Source organism: Martes martes (genome assembly GCF_963455335.1).
Source record: "Martes martes genome assembly, chromosome: 2".
NCBI classification, from domain to species: Eukaryota; Metazoa; Chordata; class Mammalia; order Carnivora; family Mustelidae; genus Martes; species Martes martes.
The window spans coordinates 136,527,580-136,540,007 of record NC_137889.1 but is presented as its reverse complement, the minus strand read 5'-3'; the positions used below and the strand labels follow the sequence as shown (position 1 = coordinate 136,540,007).

Below are 12,428 nucleotides of genomic sequence, written 5' to 3'. Positions count from 1 at the left end.
ACCCGAGCCGAAGGCAGACACTTAACCACCTTAGCCACCCAGGCGTCCCAATGTTTGTAGTTTTTATTTGGGGAATATAAACTTTCGGATTTAAGCTAGTGGTTTAATATGTAGTCCCTATCATTGAGTTAAATAATTTGGTACTTTGTGATTGAAGATGTATCAGCTTATGGTATTGATGCACTTTGTATACAAGAAGGAAAAAACAAACTTTAAACAAATTTCTAAAGGATAAAACCAGGCCCCTCTCCATCAGAGTGTGATTTTGAGGATGCCACTCTTTTAGATATTGACCCCCCCCCCCACCTGTGGGATTTCATTCTAGCAATGAGATGACTAACCTGGACCATCTTGAAGCAATTAGCAGCTTTATTATAAACATGGTGACCATTTATTTGCCCAAGACTATTAACTCTCTTATTAAAAAAGCCTAAAATAGAAGGTCGGAAGTAATGGAGATAACAGTTTTTTTGCATCATAAAAGTATTGAATGTACATTTGAAAAAGTTTTGGAAACCTGTACAGAACAGTACAGCAAAAAAGTTTTTTTTAACCTACCAATAATTTTATAGTCTTTAAAAATAATGCATGTATTCCTCCATCAGAAAGAATGAATACCCAACTTTTGTATCAACATGAACGAGACTGAAAGAGACTCTGCTGAAATAAGTCAAGCAGAGACAGTCAATTATCATGTGGTTTCACTTGTGGAGCATAAAGAATAACATGGAGGACATCGGGAGATGGACAGGGAAATTGGAGGGGGAGACAAACCATGACAGACTGTGGACTCTGAGAAACGAACTGAGGGTTTTGGAGGGGAGGGGGTTCGGGGGATTGGGTGAGCCTGGTGGTGGGTATTAAGGAGGGCACGTATTGCATGGAGCACTGGGTGTGGTACATAAACAATGAATCTTGGAACACTGAAAAAATAAAATAAAGTTTAAAAAATAATGCATGTATTATGGTTTATAATGTAGTACTATTATACTTCTATTTTGATTGGAATCATATGGAACAAAAATTTTAGTTTTGTGCTCTTTTCTTCACATGACGTACTAGATATGCTTCACCATGTCACTGATAATCATTTGAGGGCATGATTTTATTTTTTATTTTTTAAATTTTTTATTTATTTAAGAGAGAGCACAAGTGGGGGATGGGGGAGAAGGGAGAAGCAGACTCCCTGCTGAGCAGGGATCCAGGTGCAGGCCTGGATCCCAGGACCCTGAGATCATGACCTGGGCTGAAGTCCAATGCTTAACCGACTAAGCCCCCCCGGGTGCCACAAGGGCATGATTTTAAATGTCTATCATCGCATAAAGACACTATAACTTATTTGGACATACTAGTTCATTACCTAAATGGAATTTAAAATTCATAATTGCTTCTATTTCATGATACTAATTCATTGTGGAGAAGGGGTTACACGAATCAGGAGGGTCGGCAACGATCTTGGGACCGAGTGAGTGGTACCTATGAATGTGGCCCACCTGGGAGAAGGTGCCCAGGCTTCCCTGCGGTGGTGGATGTGGCTTGCCTCTTAGAAACGATGGGCTTTGGGGCGCCTGGGTGGCTCAGTGGGTTAAAGCCTTTGCCTTCGGCTCAGGTCATGATCCCAGGGTCCTGGGATCGAGCCCCGCATCAGGCTCCCTGCTCAGCAGGGGGCCTGCTTCCTCCTCTCACTCTGCCTGTCTCTCTGCCTACTCATGATCTCTGTCAAATAAATAAACAAAATCTTAAAAAAAAAATGATTTTGTCGAGTTTCCTTTTAGTTTGCAGTGGGTAGACAATTGTTTTAATTTCTCAAGTGAATAATGTGTATTACAGATTGAGTGTGATCTTTAAAACTATGCATATGATTCTAATAAACACAGTCCTGAGAAAATTACTGCCCTCCAGCCTTCTCTTCCCTAACTTAATGCTATTTAAAGTACTGGTTTGCAACCCGTGTGTTACCACTGCCTTAAGCTAAAGAACAGAAATTGAGATTAAGCATTTAGAAACCTAGAGCAATTTGTTGAATTAAATAATAAAAAAAATTGGAGACTTCTTTTTGTCTTTTTTTCATATTCTGGAGATATAGTATTTCACATGTACCATATTTGACAGAAATATCAGTCTGTAACAGATTGGAAACCAAACCCAAACTGATTTTTGATCAGAAACAGTTTGAGGAGTCCTGTCTTAATTGACAGAGCTGGCAGTGTATTCCTACCCTACCAGACTGCTCATTAGTTCATCTTTCCATAAATGGTGACAAATCCCTGTGTGTGTGTGTGTGTGTGTGTGTGTGTGTGTGTGTGTGTATAAGATGGGCTCTCTCCTCTCCTCAAGAGAGAGGCGTTGTATGGTAAGGCGGCCATGACATGTGTGCCTGGGATGGTGTCGTGACAGACAGCTATTGAGGTTGAGAGGAGAGAGTTGTAGACGGCCTGTTGAAGCAGCAACAGTGGTTTGAACCATGTTGAAAAACCGTCTTTACCTACACCCACTAGTGGGGGTAGAAAGTATGCAACACTTAAAATAAAAACATACCGAGACAGTTCTACACTGAAGGTAGAATTCCGGTACTGGGACCGGTCTCTCCCTTTTAGGCAGTACTTGAGAAAGGCTGTTAGGCTCTTCGAGGTTGTGAAACTGAGGAAACTCATGGTCCCCATCTCCAGCCCCAGCCATCTCTCCCAACAAACCTACATTCCTCAGCTCCTTCCCCAGAGAATAGACATGGCTCCTCTCAGGGACACTGTAGCTGGTCTGAGTACTTTACATCGTTCATGGTGGTACTGTGAACTCGGGTACGTTTAGAGCTCTGGAGCTGACCCCTCACCTGGCAATTCCAGCATTCCACCTCCCCCTCACTGCTGTGTACGCAGGATGGTTTTCCTGATCTCTCATCTGGCCCCCTGGCCAGTGTGGAATGCAAAACAAATTGTTTACCAGTCTGTGTGTGGGTGCAGGAGTTTCAACTGGTTCAACTTTGCGGTAATTTTATGGTTTTTTGGCAACAACGGCCAATCTCTGGACTAGTTTCCAAAAGTAGGAGAATAGAAAGACTTTCCCTAAAGATCTCTGCTTTTGATCCACCTTAATTCCAGATAAGTCTCAATATTCATTAAAAAGTGACAGAGTACTTCCAAAATTAGAGAATTTGATCTCCCATGGTACAAAGTTTAGATGTGAGTTTGAGCTGTATTACCTCACACTCTCCGAGGTGGGATTTTCCAGCCTTTCCTCAAGTGGTGGTCTCCATTCATTGAATGATGCTTAGACAATTTTAATTATTTAAGGTCACTTTGCTAGAACTTATTAGGTACTATGGTAGCTGAATAAGGTTGGAAAATAATTCTTGGTTTCTCCCAATGTCCATCAAAGTGAAAACTTTGTGGCCCAATTTATAAATATTCAGCATAACTTGAGGGACTTAAACTGGAGGCTTTGGGAATTCCGAGGTAAACAAGGCTGGGCCTGCTCTCCAGAAGCTCACAAACTGGTGGGAGGAAACTACAAACAAGATTCTTTAAGAGAAGTGAAAAATTTATGGTGTGGCTGGAGGTTATAATTCTGTCAGCCGCTGCTTCTGGGTGTTACTGTGTAATTACTTTTGCCTAAGAGCAGGTAACCCTATTGTCAGTGCTAAGACCACAGGGGATGTATCAATGACACCTTGGGAGTAGGAGGTGGGAGAAGGTGGGAGCCTGTGACCTGCAGAAACTTTCCATTGGAGTGATGCAGAGGGGTTTGCAAATACTGATCCAAATATATATATTCTATCTATATAGAATATATATAAAGAAGTAAGTCTGAGCATACTGCCTGTCTGGCTTTAGGGAGATCAGTGGATATTTGCTGAAACGAATTGATCAGGGTATATATTCGTGGGAGCCTCTGAACTCTGACTCTCTGAACTGGATCTTCAGCACAAGTCAGTTGGGTGGGAAGGGCAAATAGCTCACAGGATAGGAAACCAGAATAGCCAATAAACAGCAAGAGGTACTCAACCTCCTTAATAATCAGAAAAATGCAAATTTAAACAACAAATGGAGGGGCCCCTGGCTGGCTTTCTTGGTAGAGCATTCAATGCTTGATCTCAGAGTTGTGAGTTCAAGCCCCCAATGTTGGGGTGAGAGCTTACTTAAAAACAAAAACAACAAATGGATACTATTTCTCATCCTGGAGAAGATTGGTGAAAATAAAAAAACCCACCCCCCCTCCCAGAACACTGGTAATACTAAGTGTTGGGACCATTGTGGAGAAACATATTGTCTAGCTTTCCTGGTAAAAGTTGGCATAGTTACTTTGGAGAGCAATTTTGTAATGTCTGATAAGGCTTTAAGATGTACTTACCCTGTGACCCAACAATTGCATTCTAAAATGTCTTCACGTGCTTAAAACATCATATACAAAGAAAAGGATTGTAGTGCCTATTACAGGGGAAAAATTGGAAGTAAACCCAAGTGTCCTTTATTAGAAAAAAGAGTAACTTATATTTATACCGTGGATATTATATAGCATTTAAAATGAGTGAATCAAATTTACAAGTCTAACCTGGGTAAATTTTATAATCATTTTATTGAGTAAAAAGAAAAACAGGTTGTCAGACGATATCTACTTTTCTCATTACCGTAAATTTTAAAGTGCACATCAGTTTCAAGTATGCATTCACGTACATACACATCAGGCAATAAGGGCCTGGATGGGGAGAATATGAAATAACTCGACAGTGGTGAGAGGGAGAGAGGGAAGTAGGATCAGGGAGGCATTAAAGGGACTTTTTCTATGTGTGTTACATGTTCTTTATTTAAAAACAAAACAAAAAAACAGATAAGGCCAGATGTTAAAAGAGTAGTGGCGCATATATTTGTAATTTCCTATACTCTTCTGTGGTTTTGAAATACGTTGTTGAACAATAGCGCTTAGGGGTCCCTGGCACTCTGCGGAGGGGCTATTATTGTCTGTGCCCTTGACCTTTCCGCTGCCATTTTCATTGTAGACCTCTGACTGGTTGCACATTAAGTTATTTCAAGATCGTCAGGAGGTGGTCGATCATTGTCACGGGCACGTTCCTACATGTCCAGCATGCTCCTGACGCGGGAGCAGAGCGAGCGAGTCCTCTGTGTGTATCACACACTCTCCAGTGCCCGCAGGCAGATGGGAAGCCTAAACGTACCAATTTTGTAGTGTTTTCTGAGTCTCCTTGAAAACAGCATTTTTTATGTTACAAGATGCCCCCGAACTAATACGGTAGGTAGATGTGGGGAAGAGTTATTTTGAGAGCCATAATTTGACTCAGTTATCCCAGGCAATCAAAGATTGTTTAACACCAGAAATAGCTGACTAGAGCAGCTGCTAAAACAGCGCTTCGTGTGGGAAATGATAAAAGGTTCAGTATTTTGACAGCCATTTCAGAGAAACGAGTAATAAAACTTCTAAGAAAATCTTGATTGCTGGGTTGGTTTTTTGGGGGGTGGTGTGTGTGTGGGGGGGATTGGATTCTCTGGCTCAGATGTCCCATCTTCCAGGATTCTGTATGGACAGGGGCTATGAGAGGAATTATTTCCCCTCTCCCAGAGTCGTGGCTCTTTGTATCCATAGCGCTTGGGCAGCACAGTGATGACTTCTGCAGGTTTTTGAAAAATAGCAAACTCATCCATGGGTCAAACGTGTGTTCAGGGCTTACTGTGTGTGCTCCAAGCAAAGTTCAGGACCCAGGAGTCAGAGTCAGCGTCCTGTGGAAGAGGTCCTGTGGAAGGAGGCAACATGTACAAGCAATTTTAAATAAATTCAATAGGTACTACAGAAGCAGCACTTGGAGGGGAGGAGGGATAGAAGGCGAGGTATTAAATACATGGGAGTTTGTCATTTCAGGTGGTAGGAAGTGAGAATTGACTGATAAGCATGACATTCCGAATAGAGGGAAAATTATGGTCAGTGTTACAGAGGGAAAGGGCACATCTGGGTTAATGTGGAAGAAAACTCGGCAGGCCAACTGTGTACCTCGATTCACAGTACTACTTTCTGTCTGAATATCTAGTACCTTAAGTTTTCAAAGAATTTTCACAACAGTTTTCTAATTGTGCGTTCTCCTCACGCGAGTGTTACAATATCATACTGTCTGTGGTTTAAAATATTTTCAGCGTGGACGCTCTGGTTGGTATGAAAAACTGTTTGTTTTCATCTAAATCTTAGTGGAAGCTGGTGGTGCCAGTTGTAAATTCACACTCAGCGTTGATGAGCTGGTGTCCCATCAGAAGCCCTCACTCTGGGGGTCTTCTTTAAACAGCTCAGTTTTCTTTGTCCCTGGGTGACACTGGAGATTTTGTTACGTAGGATAATGAGTATTGGAGCTGGTTTTCAGTTGGGGACCTCTGTGGTGGTCAAGATGAGTGTATCAGGTTGAACCTTGCCGGAGTCTTTCCCTACTGTGTCTTACAGAGTAGAGACGTCTAGGGAGACATGAAGGATGGGGAAACTGAGGCTCAGGGAGGCTGGGTGTGAGAGTGGGGTGGTGGCATGAAGAATTCCAGAACTGGGACCGCTTCTGTTGTCTGCTCTGCCCCGTGAGCTGTGGTTGCCCTCGGAAGAAGCTTTATCTGTGATGACACTCTTCTAGAGGCTCATTGAACCATGTGGGCTGATCCCTTGACTGAATTCCCTAAGCCCAGAATGAAGTATGTGTTCCTTAGAACCAACATATGTGACCTTTCCAGTATTGTGGGGATGTCGTTTCTTCTTTTGATTCAAGAAGAGTAAAGTACTACAAACACTCAGTTACGAGTGATGTGCTCGTATTTCTAGTTAACGTCGGAGGGCATCCAGCTTAGCTGGCACTCTTTTCTGCTTTTCCTGTTAATGTACTCTTCCATCTGCAGATAACTGACAAGTAATTAGAAGCCTTTGCAGGAAATCCACGCCACTGTAGAGAAAACAAAAATGCATACATGTGCGGCATTATGTGGAAATTTACCCCTTGGAAGACTACAAGGCCATATTGTATTTCGTACAGACCAGCTCTAACAAATGAATTAATTTCCACTTCAGCGAAAGCTTGTTTTTCCTGGTGTGTTCAGATCGGCTATGGTCACTGTGGTTTGGAGTAAACCCGATGGGTTCCTGTCCTTGGACAAAGACCAAGGACAACTGTGGGACTTGCCCGTGGTTAAACCTTCCGTCGGGCTTCTCGATGAATAACGCTGGTTCAGGAAGGCAAGTGCTGTGACGATCCCTTTACAACTGAGCCAGTCAAAGCAACGAGAAGTGAAGTGGCTTGTCCACACCACAGAACTGGTTACTACAGAGTCAGAGCCAGAACTGAGCTCGCCTGAACTCAGCAATCTAGTTGTTTCCGTGACCCCAGGCTACCAGAGCAGAAGGAAGTGAATTTCACTGGTATCGCACACATCGAGGTATTCGATACGGTGATACGGTGGGACCCAAACCACAAGACATTGTTACAAGACAACACTTCAGGAGATACTCGTGGTGACAGTTTCAGAAGAACTTATGGTTCAGATTCGGCAGAACTTCATGAAAATCCTGCTGTGAGCCAGGCGCTGGGCTCTGTACTTCCCAGTATGCTGCTTATTTTTAGCAGGAGCCGAGCAAGGGGGCCTGGGGACGGTGAACCTTCCCTCTCAGACTCAAGCACTATCAGCAGTATCCCAAAGCCATTTTTAATAAACATGCCGTCTAAGTAGAAGTCAGATTAAATAAAGGAGTGTCTTGGCAAGTTCCAGGCAGGTTTCTTAACCCCTTTTTCCACTCAGTCTCTTGCCCTTAAATCCTATTATATTCAGTCTTATTACAAGAACAATCTGGTAACTGTGATATTGTCTGTATTTTATTCTTGAGAAAACCAAGGCATTGAAAATAAGATGTTTTGCTCTGAGATGAAAACTAGCCAGAGTTCCTAATTGGTTCTTCTGAGTCCACATCCTGCTCTGTGCCGATTTCTGTCTGATTTTGGAATAATTACGGGCATTTACTTTATGGGAATCTTTTGGATTCATCCTGCCAAGTAAGGGATCTAGTTTATTTGAGTTTGTAGAATTTGTGGGTGTGTCCATGTTATTTTAGAATAGCGGAGAAAACCTTTGGTGCCTAATCCCAGTTTAGGGTAGATAAAGAGGCACACTTTCCTGGGGGTGGGGGGACTTGGAGGAATGGTGATTATAAGATAGATTTGTACTCCTGGAAACAGAAGACACTGCCTCTTCTTAAGTGAGCATTGGTGTACTGAGTATTTGCATTTCTCACAAACTAGAAGGTAAATTCATTTGTTCACTGTTCAGGCTTCCTGGACTTGGATGACGTGGGCGAGTTTCTTTCCCTCAGGGTCTGGACAGATCAGTGAGGTTCCTGACCCATGGAATGCCACCACATGCTACCCCAAAGCCTTTCCTGACCCTCAGCCTAATTCCTGCATCCTTGCAGAGCACAGTCATCTGTAGCCATCTCTGGTTTTAATGAAGGATGTGATAAATGCCAAAGGACTCTGCCACTGAGATGCGAAAATGCTTGTTTCCCAGCCCTTGTTCACTCCTAAACAAGTGTTAGATCACTCCCCTACTAGATTATAAATACCTGAAGGACTCTGTCTTACTGTGTTTTGTGCCCACGGGGTTTGCCTTGCACATAGTAGGTATTCACTTGATGTTTGCTGAGCTGACCTATACTTTTTCAATACAAAGAAAAGTGGGACAGTTTAAAATAATATGTAGGCCAGCCTGGCACACTGACTCAGATAGACATGACTGCTTCCCAGCCTTGGCAAGTTACTCAAAATAAGGATTTATTTCTTTGGTGAAAAGGGGGAGGAAATAATGCATATTGGACCAAATGTAGATAAAGCAGAGACACCGACACATAAGTGCTTAATACCCTCCCTATTTTTATTTTCAGTAGGCATTTGTAAATACCAGCATCTGCCAGGGACTGGGCTCCCAGCTTTGCCAGCCTCCCATTAGTTTTGACACCAACAGACTGCCTCCCAACTTAGGCAGTTTCTCTTGGAGGTTCTTGGAACAAGAATTGTAGAGCCAACCTCAGCCTGTTTAAGATGAAGACTTTGTCAGGGTGGAGTGCAACAGGAGAGGGGCCGTCGAGCAGGGTTGTAGGGGAAGACCGTTGGGAGATCCAACAGAAAGGGTGTGTTGACACTGCCTCTGGGAATTTGGGGGAAGCATGGGGAAACCCTTAAGCATTCTCTTCCCTTCTCTGTCTTCAGGCCTTCTCGTGGGTACCCTTGATGTTGTGCTGGACTCCAGTGCCCGGGTGGCTCCTTACCGAATCCTGTACCAGACTCCAGACTCTTTGGTCTATTGGACCATCGCCTGTGGTAAGTAGCCATATTCAGAAATATGGAGAAACCATATGATTAACAACTTTCTGCCAGAAGAGAAGGAACCTTTGTTTGGGAATACAGTCACTTGGTATTTTATGGTCATTAAACATAGCTGCTTCAGCAGGTGAACTCCAAATCTTAATGGCTTAACATGGTAAAGGTTTCTTTCTCATTCTGGCAAAGTCTCCTTTGGATCCTGTGGTCTTCTCCATCTATCATGAGACAAAGCCTCAATGGGAGGACAACTTAGATGGGAAAAGTAGGAGATAGAGACACACCCATGTTTTTTCCCAGAGTGTTCTAATTTAAAAGAAAGTTTTTTTATTAACATATAGTGTATTATTTCAGGGGTACAGGTCTATGAATCATCAGTCTCTTTATTTTTTCTTAAAGATTTTATTTACTTGAGAGAGAGAGAATGAGAGAGAGAGCCTAAGAGGGGAGAAGGTCAGAGGGAGAAGCAGAATCCCTGCTGAGCAGGGAGCCTGATGGGAGACTGTATCCTGGGACTCCAGGATCATGACCTGAGCTGAAGGCAGTCGCTTAACCAGCTGAGCCATGCAGGCACCCATGAATCATCAATCTTAAACAATTCACAGTACTCACCATAGTACATACCCTGCCCAATGTCCATCACCCTGCCACCCTATCCCTCCTCCCAACCCCCTCCAGCAGCCCTCAGTTTGTTTCCTGAGATTAAGAGTCTCTTATGGTTTGTCTCCCTCCCTGGTCCTGTCTTCTTTCATTTTTCCCTCCCTTTCCCCCCATGAGTCCCCACCCTGTCTCAAATTCCTCATATCAGATCATATGATAGTTGTCTTTCTCCAATTGACTTATTTCGCTCAGCATAATGCCCTCTAGTTCCATCCATGTTGTTGCACATGGCAAGATTTCATCTTTTTGAGGGCTGCATAGTATTCCATTGTAGCTATATACCACATTTGCTTTATCCATTCATGTGTTGATGGACATCTAGGTTCTTTCCATAGTTTGGCTATTGTGGACATTGCTGCTCTAAACATTGGGGGAGGCACACCCACATTTAACTCCCTAGGCCCAGACGTGTCACATACCACTCATACTATGTTGACGAGAACCAGTCACATGACCCCAACTTAACTCCATGGGCAGTTGGGAAATGAAGAGGAACATGGGGACTACTTGGGTGTCCTCAGTAATACATATCCAAGCACAGTTCTTCCTACTTGAGTTAGGGATTTTTTTTTTTTTCTCTGATCATAATCTATAATAATGTCATGTGTTTAAAATGATGGTCAGCAGCCCTGCCATTCATTATTGGATCTCTCACAAGGATTTTTAATCCAAAGTGGCCAAGATTTTTTTAGTTATTTGTTTTTAGTTATTTTTTTAGTTATTTTTAGTTATTTGTTTTTAGTTATTTAGCTTTGCATATAACCATAGAAAAAGCAAGGGCACCAAGCACTTAATTTTTTACATTTTTTCACATCCACTTGATTTTTATTATTATTATTAATAGACTTTATTTTTTAGAACAGTCTTAGATTTATAGAAAAGTTGGGCAGATAGTCCAGAGACCTCCCATCTACCCTCCGCATACAGTTTCCCTTATTATTAACATCTTAGTATGTTTTAGTTAATGAACCCATATTAATACACTATTACTTTTTTTAAAAAAATATTTATTTGACAGAGAGAGAGGGAACACAAGCAGGGGTAGCAGCAGGCAGAGGGAGAGGGATAAGCAGGCTCCCTGCTGAGTAAGGAACCTGATATGGGAGTAGATCCCAGGACCCTGGGATCATGACCTGAACTGAAGGCAGACTCTTAACTGACTGAGCCTCCCAGGCTCCCCTTGATACACTATTATTAAACAAAAGCCATAGTTTATTTAAATTTCACCTAATGTCTTTTTTCTGTTCCAAGATCCTATCCAGGATACTATATTATATTTAGTTGTCATGTCTCTTCAGGCTCTTCTTGGCTGTGGAAGTTTCTCAGGCTTTCCTTGTCTTGGATGACCCTGCCAGGTTTGAAGGAAGTTACTAGTCAGGTATATTGTAGAGTGTCCCTCTATTGGAATTTGTTTTTCTCATGATTAGGCAAAGATTTTTCTTGAAGGAGATCGCAGATCTTCTTGAAGGAGATGACACAATTTTTATCAAATTGTGTCAAGCAAGGGTACATATTGTTAATTTATGACTAATGAGGTTTTCCTCAATCACCCAGCTGAAGTAGTATTTTTTGGGTTCCTTCACTGTTATGTAACTATTTTCTTCCCCTTTCCATCCTGTTACTCTCCAGAAGTCACTGCACAGCCCACCTTAAGGAGTGAGGAGTTTTAATTTATTCAATTGTTTTTATCAGTATGGAATCATGCATATTGATTTTATACTTTGGAGGAGTCCGATGCTACTTTATTTTGTTGCTCAAATCATTCCAGCTTTGGCCATTGGGAGCTCTTTCAGTTGACTTTGCTCAGTCTTTAAATTGATCTCTGCTCAGTGGGAAGTGCTGTGCTAGGATCTAAAGATATAACGATAATTAGATCCGGTCTCTGCTCTTGAGAACATAAGTAAATATTCAATTATAGCCCAGTGTGAACCAGTACCGTGCAGTGCCAGCTGATCCCAGGGTGCCTAGCTAAATGCAAGAATCTCAGCTGGCCTTTTACATAGGTAGGAGAGGTTATCTGGGTATGGTTTCCAGCTGCCAGAAGGTCCTGGTGCCCTAGGAGTGTGCCCCCAAGGATTTAATGGTACCTGAAATTCTGACATTGTAGTGTTGTATCCCTTTCAAGTTATTCTGGTTAAGATGCAAACAGCCCCATAAGAAGTGATGGAATATATGTATCAGTCATTTATGCAATCTGGCAAATGAAGGAATGGCATTAGGGTGCAGGGCATGGAGAAAACCACCTAGGAGTGAAGGGTGGGGATTGGAGCGAGACGAAGGAGATCAAGGTTAAAGGAAAGCTGGAACTCTGAAGAAGACAGGCTTACCGAGCCACCCAGCCTCCTCTGAGCCAGCACTCCATGGCCATTCATTCAATACCCAGGAGAAGGACCTAATAGCTACCTTAGAGGGAGAAGTACCCTGGGGGGGT

General features: G+C 42.6%; 1 protein-coding gene across 1 annotated transcript in view; it reads left to right on the top strand.

The window, feature by feature from the left end:
* TBC1D9 (TBC1 domain family member 9) overlaps nucleotides 1-12,428 on the top strand; it is a 120,845-nt gene that overhangs the window by 39,128 nt on the left and 69,289 nt on the right. Inside the window, exon 2 of the mRNA XM_080797137.1 lies at nucleotides 9,227-9,337. Coding sequence (XP_080653263.1) covers nucleotides 9,227-9,337 — 111 coding nt within the window. The remainder of the gene's footprint in view (nucleotides 1-9,226; nucleotides 9,338-12,428) is intronic.